The sequence below is a fragment of the Pan paniscus genome, chromosome 1, assembly GCF_029289425.2.
Source record: "Pan paniscus chromosome 1, NHGRI_mPanPan1-v2.0_pri, whole genome shotgun sequence".
Taxonomy (NCBI): domain Eukaryota; kingdom Metazoa; phylum Chordata; class Mammalia; order Primates; family Hominidae; genus Pan; species Pan paniscus.
The window spans coordinates 41,875,021-41,891,785 of record NC_073249.2 but is presented as its reverse complement, the minus strand read 5'-3'; the positions used below and the strand labels follow the sequence as shown (position 1 = coordinate 41,891,785).

General features: G+C 40.5%; 2 protein-coding genes across 3 annotated transcripts in view; both read left to right on the top strand.

The window, feature by feature from the left end:
- Window positions 1–2,303, top strand: part of CR2 (complement C3d receptor 2) — a 36,934-nt gene extending 34,631 nt beyond the window's left edge. For both annotated transcript variants that reach the window (XM_055108668.2, XM_055108671.2), the window contains one exon: window positions 1,499–2,303. The gene's annotated coding sequence lies outside the window, so the exon portion shown is untranslated. The remainder of the gene's footprint in view (window positions 1–1,498) is intronic.
- Window positions 2,304–6,548: 4,245 nt separating this feature from the next.
- The window catches only part of CR1 (complement C3b/C4b receptor 1 (Knops blood group)), a 129,374-nt gene continuing 119,157 nt past the window's right edge, over window positions 6,549–16,765 (top strand). The window contains exon 1 of the mRNA XM_034945705.3: window positions 6,549–8,795. Coding sequence (XP_034801596.3) covers window positions 8,660–8,795 — 136 coding nt within the window. The 5' untranslated portion in view covers window positions 6,549–8,659. The remainder of the gene's footprint in view (window positions 8,796–16,765) is intronic.

Genomic DNA, 16,765 nt, shown 5'->3' with positions numbered 1-16,765 from the left:
TTTAAGATTGGAGAAATAGCAGCTATGCCCTATTCCTACATGCTGATGGGAATAATTTAGTAGAAAGGAAAAGAGTGATGGCAGAAAGAGAGAGAAGAATTGCTCGAACAAGGTCTGGGTAAGCTAGGAGGAACAGATTAAGCAGAGGAGCTCCTAGCTGCGTGGGCTTAGTAACAGGAGGGAGGGCAGAATCTGCAGGTGCAGATGAAGGCAGGTTGGGAGCTGTGATGGGGAGTGAACGTGTGGAAGTTCTCTTCCGATGATTCAGTCTTCTCAGTGAATAGAAAGCAAATTATTCAGCTGAGAGTGAGGCTCAGAAAGGAGGTATTAGAGAGTTAAGAAGAAAAAGGGAGGCATTAAATCATCAACTAAGAACTGAAGACTGAATTATAGGGAGTACAGAAAGGCCGACAGGCCACATGAGATGTGCACCTGAGTTTCCCATGAGAAAGTGGGGATGAACATTTGAAGGTTTACTCTGTCCGGGGATTATGTGACAGTCTTTCATGCCCTCTCTTACTTAGCCATCAGTACCACTTTGAAAGGTGGGTGTTCTCCCAAGATAATACCAAGATGAAGAAATAATATCCAAGAAAACCTTGGGCAAGGTATCAGGGTCAATCATTGGCAAAGGTGGAATGCAAGCTCATGTCTGAGTTTAAACTGCTTTCTCCTACATAATCTAGAAAATAAAGATACCAGCCAGGAGTGGTGGCTCACGTCTGTAAACCCAGCACTTTGGGAGGCCGAGGCAGGCAGATCACGAGTTCAGGAGATCGAGACCATCTTGGCCAACATGGTGAAACCCCATCTCTACTAAAAATACAAAAATTAGCTGGGTTTGATGGCACGTGCCTGTAATCCCAGCTACTTGGGAGGCTGAGGCAGGAGAATTGCTTGAACCAGGGAGTTGGAGGTTGCAGTGAGCTGAGATCACGCCACTGCACTCCAGCCTGCTGACAGAGCGAGACTCCATCTCAAAATAAAATAAAATAAAAAAGATACCACCTCTGTCCTCTTGGAACTTATTTTAATAAGATAAATAAGACCCATAAATATCATAGGTAATAATACATACCATAAACAAGGTATAGAAAATCTGTGATGGCAGTTGAGGAAGAAAAGGTAACCTGCTGCTGGTGAGTCCTGACAGGGGGACCATACTAGTGACCTCTAAATCCAAACCAGTTGAGGTACAGAGTACACCTAGCACATAAATATTTGTTGAATGAGTTTATGAATGAGAAAGATTAGTACTTTCATTTCTCATTTAGTTTAATTCATGTTTATATGAATGTATATAAAATGTAGTTATTTGTTCCAGAGCATGTTATATGAAGAAAGGCCTTTCAATAGAATGATATCTTCTAATAGACTTGATGCTTTGTTGGTTATACCAGCTGTAACTGGTATGTAAAGAGAATGTTAGCATTATTTAAACTTCGAGTTGCACTGCTGCTATTCATGCTGCCTCCTAAACAGAAATGATCTATTTCAGTGTGCCTCATTGCTTGGAATTCAGCGGAATATTGATTACAAAGAAACTGCTCTAATATCAGCAAGTCTCTTTATATGGCCTCAAGATCAATGAAATGATGTCATAAGCGATCACTTCCTATATGCACTTATTCTCAAGAAGAACATCTTTATGGTAAAGATGGGAGCCCAGTTTCACTGCCATATATTCTTCAAGGACTTTCTGAAGCCTCACTTGTGAGATGCCTGAAGCCAGGCCATGGCTGTAAACAATTACATGGCTCTAAAAAGTTTTGCCCTTTTTAAGGAAGGCACTAAAAAGAGCTGTCCTGGTATCTAGACCCATCTTCTTTTTGAAATCAGCATACTCAATGTTACTATCTGCTTTTGGTTATAATGTGTTTTTAATTATCTAAATAAAGTATGAAGCATTTTCTGGGGTTATGATGGCCTTACCTTTATTAGGAAGTATGGTTTTATTTTGATAGTAGCTTCCTCCTCTGGTGGTGTTAATCATTTCATTTTTACCCTTACTTGGTTTGAGTTTCTCTCACATTACTGTATATACTTTGCCTTTCCATAATCACTCAGTGATTGCAATTTGCACAAGTTTTTTTAAATTATGGGAATCAAGATTTAATCCTAGAGATTTGGTGTACAATTCAAGCTTTGGATGTTTCTTTAGCAGTTTTGTGATAAGTTCTAGTTGCTTGTAAAATTTCACTTAATAATGTGTACATTAGTCATTCAATAAATTGTAATTGTAAAGAAAACATACAACACTTGCCTTATTTTGGTTTTTTTTGGAGTCAATGAACTCTTCGATAACAGAGAGTCTTAGGGCTTTAAAGTCCACGATTTAACAGTTATTCATTCAGGATCCCATCACTTGGTCATTTTAGCCAAACTTTTAACCCACAAATTCAATTTCCTCACCCTCAAGACTTTCTCTTATATTTGTCCAGCCAATACCTTCCCCGGCTCACTCATCCTCTCCCACCACACCCTTGATATAGATATAGCTGTTAATTTTCTCTGTTCCAACATTTAAACTATTGAGAAAATAAAACCTTGCTCACTGGTGACCACAAATTTACTCTGTACCTTCCCCTAGACTAGGTAAGCTGTTCAGCATCTGTTTTTTTTCTGTTTTTTAAAATTGTGATTAAAAACACATAAAATTTACCATCTTCACCATTTTTAAGGGTACAGTTCAGTAGAGTTAGGTACATTCACATTGTTGTAGAGCAGATTTCCACAACTCTTTTTCTCTTATAAAACCAAGACTCTATATCCATTATATAGTAACTCCACATTCCCCCATCCCTTCAGTCCCTGGCAACCACCATTCTGTTTTCTGTCGCAATGAATTTGACTACTCTCAGTACCTCATATAAGTGGAATCATACAGTACCTGTCCTTTTGTGACTGACTTATTTCACTTAGCATAATGTCCTCAAGGTTCATTAATGTTGTAGCATGTGTCAGAATTTCTTTCCTTTTTAAGGAAAGGAAGAAATTCATTGTGTGTATATGCAATTTTGTTTACATTTTGTTTATCCATTTATCTGTCGATAGACATTAGGTTGTGTATTAGTCTGTTCTTACATTGCAATATAGAAATACCTGAGACTGAGTAATTTATAAAGAAAAGAGTTTTAATTGGCTCACGGTTCCACAGACTGTATGAGAAGCATGATACTGGCATCTGCTCAGCTTCTGGGGAGGCCCCCAGGAAACTGACAATTATGGCAGAAGATGAAGAGGGAAGCCAGGCATGTTTTACATGGCAGAAGCAGGATCAAGGGAGAGAATGGGGAGGTGCCACACACTAGAACAACACCAAAGGGATGGTGCTAAACCATTCATGAAGGATCCACCCTCATGATCCAATCACCTCCTACCACGTCCCACCTCCAACAACTGAGGATTACAATTCGACATGAGATTTGGATGGGAACACAGCGTTTTTCTGAGCCCTCCATATTTTTCCAACCTCTGCCTGTTACCCAGTTCCAAAGTTGCTGCCACATTTTCAGGTATGACCCACTCCTGGGTACCAATTTTCTGTATTAGTTTCTTCCCACATTGCTATAAAGAAATACCTGAGACTGGGTAATGTATAAACAAAAGAGGTTTAATTGGCTTATGGTTCCAGGGTCTGTACAGGAAGCATGCTGCTGACTTCTTCCTGCCTTCTGGGGAGGCCTTGGGAAACTCACAACCATGGAGGAAGGCAAAGGGGAAGCAAGGCATCTCATACGGTGGGAGCAGGAGGAAGAGAGAGAGGGCGCAGGTGCTACACACTTTTAAACTACTAGATTTGGTGAGAACTCACTCCCTATATGGTACCAAGCTAATCCATTCATGAGAAATCCACCTTCATGATCCAATCACCTCCTAGTAGGCCCCTCTCCAACACTGGAGATTACAATTTGACATAATATTTGGATCCAAACCATATCAGGTTGTTTCCATCTGTTTACTATTGTGAATAGTGCTTCCATGAGCATGGGTGTGCAGATGTCTTTTCAGACATTGCCTCAATTCTTTTGGATCCATACCCAGAAGTGGGATGCTCTTCAGCACCTTTTATTCGTGTACAGTCAGCAACACTTTCATTTCCCCACATTGTCTGTTCACTCACCTCGAGCCATCTACTCTTCTACATTCATTCATTCTTCCTTCTATTAAGGGATGATGAAAACATCCGAAGGTAATTCTCTTAACTTCCTCTCCCTCCACCTTCCATCCTATCTACATCCACTCACCCTTACCCTCATGTCTGTCTTCCACTTTTCACAGCCTATATCTTTCTCTCTTCATCCCTTTCTGTCTTTTCCAGGACATTGTTCCTTCAGTTAGACCCTCTCTCATCATTGGCTCCTTTGTTCCACCTCCAAAACTCCTGAAGCCAAGACCTGCTGAGCTGCATGTGACAGAAATCCACCTCACACTGGCTTAGACCAAAAATGAATTTTGCTAAATCACATGACAGAAAAGTCCAAGCGTGTAGCTGGCTTTTGTCAAAACAGGAATAGTCAAAGCGTGCCTTCAGGAATATCTTCTCCTTCTGCTTTGCCTGGCTGGCTTCATTCTCTGGAAGAAACTCCCTAAAAACTGGCAAAATATTTACTGATGATGCGACATGCACGTCTCATCAGCTTAGCCTTCCAGTACAAAGAGCCTCTCGTCCAATAAGTCTTTCAAAAGTCCCTTCAATAGCTTTCATTCTCCAAATAGGGTTACATGCCCCCAAAGGAAGCAATAACTAGGAGCAGGACAGTGAAATAAACACAGGGCAAGGCCTGAGTTGCCTGCCCAGCCTTGGAGATGGGGGTAGGGTTGGTCTACCTCATTGGTTCTCAGGTGGGATGATTTTGCCCTCCCAAGGACATTTGGCGTGTCTAGAGACATTTTTGGTTACTACAACTGGAGGAGGGAAGGGCTTCCGGCCTCTAGTAGGTAGAGGCCAGGGATACTGCCAAACATCCTCCAAGGCAAAAGACAGCCCTCCAGAACAAAGAATTATCTGGTCCACGATGTCAATAATATTGAGGTCGAGAAACCATAGTCTTCCAGAATCACATTGAACTATGGGAAAGAGGGGATTTCCCAGTGGAAAAATCTAGGGGCAAATCCCAGAGGAAGGGACCCATTTAGAGCAACAGATATCCACCTTCACCTCCATCTGAAAAAAATCTTCCCCCAAACCATCTATGTTTCTCATTTAAACTACCTCTCTTACACCAAATTTTCTGAAAGAGTGGTTGGCCTTAGCTGTCTCAACCACTGTAGTCATTCATTCAAGTGATAATTATGGAGCTCTTTCTGTGTGCTAAGCATTATTTTAGGTCATGGGATTTGGCAGTCGTAAACTGACATGTTCTCATGCAGCTTTTATTCTGGTGGGAGAGACACACAATAAGCAGATTTTCAGTTGGTAATAAAATGAAAAAATGATAAGTATAATTTTTTAATCTATATGAAACAGGCAAAAAGGAAAGGAAGTTCTGAATTAATGTGCAATTTTAAATAGTGGCCAAGGAAGGCTCCATTAAGAAGGTCTCATTTGAGCCAAATAACTCAAGGAGATGAGGTAGTAGCCATGCAGAGAGATATCTGGGCAAAGAGCATTCTAAGCAAAAGGAATATTAAATGGGAGGAAAAAACTGAAGAGAAAAATACACCTGCTGTACTTGGAGAAATAATTTGTTTGCAAGCTGATGGTAAAAATCCAGCAGAAAGAGGTGTATGATAATGCTGGAGGAAGTGAGAATTGCTGGTTTCCTTGAGTGAGTGAGAGCAAATCGAATCTAGGGCACAAGTGGAGAGATCACCCTTAGACTTAGACTGTGAACAGTATAATTATATTAACAGGAGAGACGGAGGTTTCATGGGCCAAATACAAGAATTTGGGTGGAGTGATGGTAGAAAATTGTAGATCTATTTGATTGTTTCTATTTTCTCAATAAAGAAAGAAACAAAGCCATTCACAGAAATTAAGAATGTTGGAGAAGGTGTCAGAAATAAATGTCAAAATAAAAATATGAAATAGTCAGTTAGGAGAATGGGAGAATAAATGGATTAGACAATAGTGGGAATGTCAGGCAGAAGTATAATGGTCCATTTGAAATTATTTGTTACTAAAGTAAGGCTAGTCATTGTGGCTATGTGTCTTTTCCAGCCACATTCAGTTTCACAGGTATGAGAGCAAAATAATGGAGAATTGATTCTAACCAGGAATGTTGTTTTGTCTAATGGCTATAATAAACCAAGAGAAGGGTGAGGGAGCTAACGGTGGGTGCAAGATGGTGATTATAATGACAGAGTATGGAATTTGACCTGGTAGTGATGAAAGTGAAGACACAAAGGAGGTGAGAAGCTGAGAGAGATAGCGGTAGGATCAATGGGCTGCAGGCACTGAGACAGACAAAGATTGCTGGATTCAGTTTAATGTTACTAGGGTAAAAGAAAAGAGTTGGATTGGTGGTTAGAGAGTGGGATCACTGAAATCATTGAGGGTTGCAGTGGTAAAAGAGAAGAGTTGGATTGGTGGTTAGAGAGTGGGATCATTGAAATCATTGAGAGGTTGAAAGTGACAAGTCTCCGAGCATGCACATGAGCATTAGAGTCAGAGGAGAGTGGAGGACAAGACCACAGGCAGAGAAGAGGTCAAGGCACTGGAAGGCCAGGGATTTGAAAATACCATTGCTGTGAATGTTGAAATCACCAGGGACTGTGGCAGAAGTAACAGTGGAGAAGGTGGCCATGAGCCAGGAGCTCAAACTTTCAAGGAATGAGGGGAGAAAGTAGATACTAGGAGATGGATACCTGCAGAAGTGGTAAGGAGTGGCACCTTCTGATAGCATGTGATGTAAAACTGGGGAAATGAGCCTTCTCCTCTTCTCTTTTCCTAAGCCTACTACAATCTGGCTGCTACTCCCATTACTCTGTTGAGAATAACTTGAAATGATGATAGCAAATCCTTAAAAGAATGTCACTGGATGTATTAAAAACTGTGATAAGTGATATGATCAAAGTAGACATTTCTTCCACTAGAATTTTGGGAGAAAGCCTAATGGAAACCAACGCGCACAGAAAGACAAATGCTGTATGTTATTAGTCATATGTGGACTCTAAAAAACTCATCTCATAGAAGTAGAGGGTAGAATACTGGTTACCAGAGGCTGGGGAAGGGAGAGACAATGGGAGATGGAGAGAGATTGGTTAAAGGGCACAGGATCACAGATAGATAGGAGGAATACATTCATCCTTGAATACTTAACCCTCTGCCCTAAATCTGTCAGTCCTACATCCATATTTCTTATTTCAGTAAGTAGCACCACCATTCATTTCTAATCCTGGGGCTAACTCTTTTTTTTTTTTTTTTCTGAATCATGTCTCCTTTTAATGGTTAAGGAAAACAAGTTTAACATAAAATTAGCAACAACAACAACACCACCACCAAGGTTTAAAGTCAAAATTATTTTAAGAGAAAAACCCAGGATAAGTAGCAAAATAGCCTACCTACAGACAGGCAGTACATGTCAGAAGGACAGGCCACCCCCAATAAAAAAGATAAAATATTATTTTTTCTACCTTTTTTAAACTTAATTAATTATTTCTTTCTTTTTTCTTTTTTTTTGTTTCTTTTTTTATTATACTTTAAGTTTTAGGGTACATGTGCACAACGTGCAGGTTTGTTACATATGCATACATGTGCGACGTTGGTGTGCTGCACCCATTAACTCGTCCTTTACATTAGGTATATCTCCTAATGCTATCCCTCCCCCCTTCCCCCACCCCACAACAGGCCCGGGTGTGTGATGTTCCTCTTCCTGTGTCCATGTGTTCTCATTGTGGAAGCTGGAAACCATCATTCTCAGCAAACTACCGCAAGGGGGCTAACTCTTGATTGCTTTCTTCTCACCACCAGCCTTAAGAAAGGAAGTAACCAAAATCCAATACATGAGCAACTGTTCATTCCATCTCCAATATCTTTGTTAATTGTCCACTTTATCCACCCAGTCAGGGCCGCCATCAAACCTCACTTGGATGTCGGCAAAAGCTCCCCTGACTGGTCTTCGCAGTCCATTATTGCCCTATTCTAATCTACCTTCCATACTATACACAGATTTACATTTTTTAAATGTGTATCTAATTGTCCCTCCCTTTTAAAAAATCTTACAATGGCATGACGTCTCAATTCAGGGTAAGGAAATTGTTTCTTCACATTCCCTGTACACCGTACACATCGCCTGCAATTGTCCTTCAACACGGAGAGCAGGCATTTCATTAGCTGACCTTCCCACACACATTCTTGCAAAGAGGAAAAGTTAAGCAGGGTGTTTGGAGGCGAGTTGCCATCATCCACCGCCTTTGTCTGGAAGCGCAGGGCCTCACATGCGGGATCCATCGGAAGCCCAAGCATTGTCAAGCTCTGCTGCTGCACCTGGGTCAGCAAGGTGGGCTCTGCCTGCGAAACTCGTTAGAAACAATGCAAATGGGGAGTAAACATGACCTCGCCCATGAAGGGGAAGCTGTGGTCAAAAGCATTTTGTCCCGGAACCCCGCAGCCCTCCCCACACTCTGGGCGCGGAGCACAATGATTGGTCACTCCTATTTTCGCTGAGCTTTTCCTCTTATTTCAGTTTTCTTCGAGATCAAATCTGGTTTGTAGATGTGCTTGGGGAGAATGGGGGCCTCTTCTCCAAGAAGCCCGGAGCCTGTCGGGCCGCCGGCGCCCGGTCTCCCCTTCTGCTGCGGAGGATCCCTGCTGGCGGTTGTGGTGCTGCTTGCGCTGCCGGTGGCCTGGGGTGAGAGGCGGGCGGGCGTGGGGAGGCGCCCGGGCGGACGAGGAACCCGGGGCCCCGCAGAGAACTCGCGTGCAGCGCTGAGCTGCGCTGCTCTGCGTGCCCGGGTCCGAAGGCAGCGCGATGGGTGGGCTGAGCGCGCGACCCGGCAGGGCGGCGGGTGTAGGATCCTTCTGCTCACTGGAGACCCTCGCTGCTTCTGGGTAAGCGTGGAGTTCCCAGGTGCAGGGGCTTAAGTCGTGACCAGCGCAGAGGAAGGCGCAGATGCTGAGCGGGTGCCGCACGAAATTCCTTGCCTTTGTGTACTCACAGCCTAGGCTGGCTATAGCCAAGACGTGGCGTTGATCCTAGCGAAGGGGATCTTGGGGATCCGACAAACCTGAGTTCTGGTCCTAGAAACTTAACTGTGAGGCAACTTAGCACACCTGAGTCTGTTTGCTCTTCTGTAAAATGGGGACACTGGTATCTCTGCATCGTGGAGTTGCTGCCTCAGTGGCATTAAGCCTGTCGCGTATCTAACACAGGGCTATGTGTCCCCGAGTCCATTTCTATCCCCCAACCGTTACCTCTGTACTTTGCTCCCAATGGTGTTTAGACAAGCAGTCCTAGGGATGCAGGTATTACCTGACAACTGCCCCGCATGGAACTGTCCTCGTCCCCCACACCAAGCCACCACGGCCATCATCACCATGCACTTAATTGACAGCATACTTTAAGACAGATGCATGCCAGGCACTTGCGGATTAGAAGAGCAAGGGAAGCCCCAGAACATGCAATGTAACCGTTGCAGGTAGAAGGGACGGTAGATATGTTTACAGTTCGCATTTTAGTGATGTGTTTAGTACAAAATAACGCCTATTATAATTATTATAGAAATTTTGAGGCCACATCTCTTCCTTTTTCTTAACTTCAAATAGGTAAACATCTTCAGTTAGAACCCTTCTATTATTATTTTTCGGCTCCCCGGAAGTCTTCTTGGTTGCCTAGACTCACTGGCAACATCTCATTTGAAGTGACAGTCTTGGTTGTTTTTGTCCAGCCTATTCCTGACAACTCCGGGTTCGCCCTTCTCTGCCACTAGACATTTTACATTCATTATTTGAGTGTTCCTTCTTCTCTAAAAGAGTAAATAAAATAAAATAAAATAAAATAAAATAAAATAAAATAAAATAAAATAAAGTAGAACCAAGTCCCGCAAGAGTTGTTATTAATATTTGATCTCCTTAGGCACCGGAAAGTAACCTGTCAGGTGCAGAGATGTGATAAAACGTACAATTTTATTTTTAGGAGAGAAGCATGCCCAGTAAGTTAAGCAATCTGTTGTCAATGCTTAGGAATTTGTGTCATCTTTGGGAGTACTGGCCCTCTTCTTACTAGAATGTTGTTTTACTTAGCCTATGTTGATTAAGTTACTGTTATAAACAATCCCAGACACTATTAATTGCAAAAAAAAATTTACTGAGGTTATCACAATAACTTCCAAATGTGAAACAGCCTAAACTACCTAGAAATTTTGTTGCTGACATAATTTAAATTTTAAAATGCTGATGGATGCTTCCAGTGTGCATGGTCCTTTGGAATTTTAAAGAAGTATAAGAGCTCTGCACCCAAAGTGTATGCATATAGAAGTAGGTGGTGGAGTTTTATGAAATCTACTTATTAGGAAGCCAGCGTTCTGCTTTTTCCAGCCTCTGCTACTTACCAGCTGGTGTCTTGGACCCAGTAAGTTAAGTCACATCACTGACCTTCAGTGTCCACATGTATAAAATGAGCATAACTGACATCCTGATCTCTGAGAGAGACGTTTTGAAAATCAGATGGTGTAATGCATGTGACAGTGTTTTGTAATCTGAAAACCCCCATGCATGTCTGAAAAACCATGACTAAGAAGTCGTGCAAGACTGCAGGATCACCGAAAAGCGAGAAATCTCAACTCCTATGATCAGGAAAGGATGAGTGAAAGGTATATGGCTTTACTAGCACTTAAAGAGTGAATCTAGAAACAGATTGCATACGACAAAAAATAGCAGAGGAGCTAGGATTGTTTTGTTATTATGAGTTACTCACAGTACCCGTAAAGTGGTATAGTGCTATTTGAAAGAGGACTTAGATTAGCTGCAAATAGATATTGCAAATGTAGGACAACCACTGAAAAATGTGAAAAAAAGAACTATAATTTATATGTTAATAAGTAAGAGAGAATTGCATCATATAAAATGCTCAGTTAAAACAATAAAGATGGCTGGGGACAGTGGCTCATGCCCATAATCCCAGCACTTTGGGAGGCTGAGGTGGGTGGATCACCTCAAGTCAGGAGTTCAAGACCAGCCTGGCCAACATAGTGAAACCCTGTCTCTACAAAAACACAAAAATTACCAGGGCATGATGGTGGGTGCCTGTAGTCCCAGCTACTCGGGAGGCTGAGGCATGAGAATCGCTTGAACCTGGGAGGCGGAGGTTTCAGTGAGCCGAGATCGTGCCATTGCACTCCAGCCTGGGTACAGAGCGCAACTCCAAATCAAAAAAAAAAAAGAAAAAAGAAACAAACAAACAAACAAACAAAACAAAAAACAATAAAGGGCAGGAAAAGAATGGAAGACAAAAAATAGAAAGAGAGAACAAGAGAACAAAAGCAACAAATAAAAACCAGTAACAAAACTAAAGCAACTATATCAACAATCATTTTGAGTGTCAATGATCTAAATGCACCATTTGAAACAGATCATCAGAGTGGATCAAGAAACAAGACCCAACTATATACTGTGTACAACAAGACCGTTTTAAATATAGACAATATATATGAAAAGTAAATGGATAAAGATATACCATGCTAATGCTAGTCACAGAAAGCAGGAATAGCTGTGTTAATTTCAAACACAGCAGGCTTCAGACCAAGAAAAATTATTAGGGATAAAGAGGGGCATCATATAATGATAAAGGGACCAATTATCCAAGAAGACATAACAATATCCCATATGTATGCACCCGATGGAGAGACAAAATATGTGAGGCAAAACCCATAGAACTGCAAGGAGAAATAGATGGATTTACTATCATAGTTGGAGACTTCTATGATATCTTTCTGATATCAGAAAAGGTGCTGAAGTCTCCTTATCAGAAATGGGCAGATTCAGCAGGCAGAAAATCCGTAAGGACATACTTGAATTCAACAGCACCATCAATCCACTTGGGTATAATTGACATATATAGATGACTTCATCCACAACAGCAGAGCACATATTCTCCCGCTCACATTCATGGGGATAGACCACATTCTGAGCCATAAAATAGTACACGAATTAAGCTTTACCAGGCAGTGTTTAATATAGGGTGGACTCTGGCGCCCTCACGTGGTCCTCATATAGGATCTGGTTTGGTTATCCCTGCTAGGTAAAGGTGCAAGATAGAAGGGAAGTTCCAATTTGCTTTCTGTGCTTTGTGGTGTATTTTGGTTTACATATGCTCAGATGAGTGGATGTGTGATTTATATTATCTATTTTAATCTAAAATAAGCTTCACATTTGGACAGGTAACATCAAAAGTGTCCTACACAGAAATACTGGGTGAAGATCCCAGTAATAAAACCAACTCCAGAAAACAAGAAAATGGTAGAGTTGACAATCCCTCTCACCCTCTCCGCAAAGACACATGTATACACATTTTTTGCAGAGGCATTAAGTAGAAGAAATGCTGTCAGTCTAATCACAACTGATCACAACTCGATGAAACCAAAAAACCTAGAAAGTATCATGAAGACTGTCGAAATAAGCTTTACATTCACTATTGTGAACAGAGAGACTCAATGTGACTGTTTTTTGTCCCGTTAGATGTTAGCTAATGATTGTGCTAAGTCATGATGATTAACAAAGCATTTAAAATATTTATTTTATCTGTGTTACATTTCAAAAATTTATATTGAGGCATATAATTTATGTTCGTGTACATATATAATTTATAAATTTATATATTTGAAAGGGCATGCTCTTTTTTTAAACTGATAGAGGTGCCTAAGCAAAGCAAGTGCAAATCTATTCCTTAAAGGGTAAGTATGCAGAATGGAAAGCAGAGTGTTCTTTGGGTTGACAGCTCATATTGCAACAGACATGAAAGTGATGATGTGTTAATTGTGCATATAGCACAGAATACATCAACTTGCTTTGAATGGAATATCTGAACCAGGAGAATGTGAAAGTGGGCTGAGTCATACAAGACAAAACCCGAAATGAGATAACAATACATACCCACTAGAATGGCTAAAATGAAAAAGATTGACCGAGCCAAGTGTTGGCGATAAGGTGGAGTAACTGGAATTATAATATACTGCTATTTGGCAGGTAAAATTATAACATTAACTTTAGAAAATAGTTCAACAGATTCTTAAAACCTTAGACACACACTCAACATTTTACTCTTAGGTTTTTACCCAAGAGAAATGAAATCATATGTCCACACAAAGACTTGTACATGAATTTTCATAGCAGTTTTGTTTGTAATAGCCAACACGTGGAAACAATCCAAATGTCCCTCAACAAGTAAATGGATAAACTAAATTAAGATATATTTATGCAATTGAATATTACCCAGCAACTAAAGGAAACAATTTGTATACATGCAGCAACCTAGATGGATCTCTAATTATGCTGTGTGAAGGCTAAACCATAAAAAAAGAACCTGAGTGATTTCCTTTATACAATAGGATATAAATGAAGTGATTTAGGTTATATGAAATTTTAGAAAGTCAAATCAATCTGTAGTAAGAGAAAACCACCTGAGTTATTTCCTTTATATGATAGGATATAAACGAAGTGATTTGGGTTATATGAAATTTTAGAAAGTCAGATCAATCTGTAGTAAGAGAAAACACATTGAAGGTTGCCTAGAGAAGGAAGTGGATGTTTGGATGGATTACAGAAGGGCATGAGGGAACTCTGTGTGGGTGGGATGTATGATGGAAACGTTAATTGTCTTCATTTTGGTGATGGTTTCACAACGCATACATATGTTATAAGTAATCGAATTGTACACTTCAAATACTCATCAATCATTGTATGTAATATATCTTGATAAAGCTATAAAAACTTTTAAAATTATGGTAGGTCTTCAGTTTGTGGATTTTATATTAATATATTTATCATAGGAACTAGTCACAATTGAGGGATTGGTAATAAAGGAGAGAAAGGAAACTACATCAAGCTTTCTTTGTTGAAGGCTCATATATTCCTTTTTTGAGCTATTATACAACTTTGCTTTTTATAATTACCTATACTATTCATATACTACTATGCAGGTAAGAATATTATGTAATTAAGGGGAGGGAACTTCTTTCCAAGAATGGTTCATTCAATTTGCTTTGTTACTTTAGGTCTCATTCCTTCCTCTCGTTGCAAGCTTTGCTGTGACATTTACCCTCTCTCAATACAGCTTTTGGCACTAGGCACTTCACATGGAATCTCTTTCTTTGTCCAGCATCAATGGATAAGACAAATATCAAAATTGTATTTCATCCCACATATCAACTAGAGGAAAGGTGAATGCATAACACTGAAAATAACAGGAACTGTTTTACTCAGTGTTTTTTTTTTTTTTACAGTATCCTCAAAGGGCTGTTATCTATCAAAATCAGCTGTGAAAATTTTTAAAGATAGACTCCTGGGCCCTAACCTAGACCCACTAAATCAGAGATTTGGGGGACATAGCTTGGATTCTTGATTTTTTTAAGTTTTATAAGTAATTCTTCATTTTTTGCTCATTGCAACAAATATGCATTGAGTTCTTATAATTGAGTGTTAAGTACCAGGACTAAGTATTAATTTAGAGGTACAAAAAAACACATCATCTCTTGCCTTTAAATTATGCATATCTAATATCTATTGAGATAAATAGATACTTCTAAAAGCACACAAAGATAAAAAGCACAAATTGTAATAACAAACAATTATTGATATGAAAGGAAAAGCAAAGGGTCGGACTAGAAATTATTATAGGGTGGGGCAGAGGGAAGTAGTTTAGATTCCAAATCCCTAAGAGGGTCAGGGAAGGCTTCAGATGAGATTGGGTGTGTTCAGGGTGGTATGGCCATAGGCAGGCTGGGGAAGGCTTCTATAAGAAAGTGACATTTTAGCAGATGCCTGAAGGAAGAATTGAAGTCAGAGTGAAGATAAAAGTGTGTCACATAGAAGGAATGTCATAGACGGGAAAAATGTGTGTCTTTGGGAAACTGAGAAAGGGGAAAGGGCCACACCTTGGTGAGGGGACCAAGTGGCACGAGATGAGGCAGGGAACATAGACAAGGGCTTCCTTGCTTAACAACTGCTGGCTTAATAAAGCAAATGTGTGATGATGGATACAGGCTGTCTGGGAAAAATAAGTAAGAAATATGAGCTTTCTTGGAGCATCATCCTTTGCTTCAGTAGAAAGCACAGAGTTAGGCTTCCAATTCTGACTAAAGCCATTGACAACAGGGAAAAGGCAACCTTAGGAATTCTCCTCTCTGTCCGGGGTCCCGTGGGCACTATGATGGAGCTCATGAGATGCAGATGAGAAGTCCCAGGCTGAATCCGGGGCACATTCACTCAGGAGAGCTGAGGTCACCAGTCACTGAGGTCATCCAGTGCATTCCCGACAGCATAGGCTCATTCCAAGCTAGTTCTGCAAAGGAGCAGAAAATGAACTCTTGGAAGCAAAGCAAGCACTCCCACTTTAGCGGAATAATCGAATTTAACTCTTAGAAGTCCCCCTACCCTTTTCTAAGGGTAATAATCATAAGTATAATTTATGAAGTGCCTTCTGTGTATCTGGCAGCATATACTACTTTTGATTCTCCCTGCAAACCTGGTAGGAAAATATTATTCCCTTTATGAAGATGAAACTGAGGCTCAGCAAGATTAAGCGGTTTGCCTAAGACCTCATAGCCATTAAGTAGAAGACATTGGGTTCAAGGTTCAATCTATGAACCCAACATTTTTAATACTATATACCATTCTCTTTTTGTATTAATTTCCTATTGCTGCTGTAACAAATTTCCACAAACTTAGTGGCTTAAGACAACAGAAATGTATTCTCTTCCAGTTCTGGAGGCCGACATCTAAAATAGATCCATAGGGCTGTGTTCCTTGTGGAGGCTCCAGGGGAGCAGGGGTTTTCTTGCTCTTTCCAGCTTCCAGGGGCTGCTTCCATCCTTTGGCTCATGGCCTCCTTCCTCTACCTTCCAAACCAGCACCATAGTGTCTCTGAATATCCTTCTTCTGTCTCCTTTCACCCTCTTGCCTCCCTTTTATAAGGACCCTTGTGATCACATTTAAGGTCCACCTAGAAAACCCAGGATAATCTGCCCATCTCAAGATTCTTAATCACATCTGCAAAGCCCTTTAACCATTACAGGTAACAATCACAGGCTTCAGGGATCAGAACATGGATATCTCTGAGAGGTCCTTACTTAGCCTACCACACCTTTCCGTATAGATTCTCAAAAGTTTAGCTGAGCCTAATAAGGGAGTTCATTACCATTAGGGTCCGGTTTAGTAGCAAGTGCTTCCTTTAAGTGAAAAGGTGAAAGTTGTCCACTTAATAAGGAAAGAAAAACATTGTATGTTGAAGTTGCTAAGACCTAAGGTAAGAAGGAATCTTCTATCGATGAAATTGTGAAGAAGGAAAAATAAATTTGTGCTAGTTTTGCTGTCACACTTCAAACTGCAAAAGTTACAACCACAGTGCATGCTAAGTGCTTAGCTAAGAGGGGAAAGGCATTAAATTTGTGGGCGGAAGAGGTGAACAGAAATGTGTTCTAATTGACAGCTATCAGGTTTGGTACTATCTGAGGTTTTGGGTATCAGCTAATGTCTTGGAACATGTCCCCCACAGATAAGTGGGTGACTACTGTATATTCAAAATAAGCATTTATATACTGGGGAGTAAATCTCCCATGTTATTTGTGTTTTATTTGTCCCACAAATAAAGTAAACAAAGTAGAATTT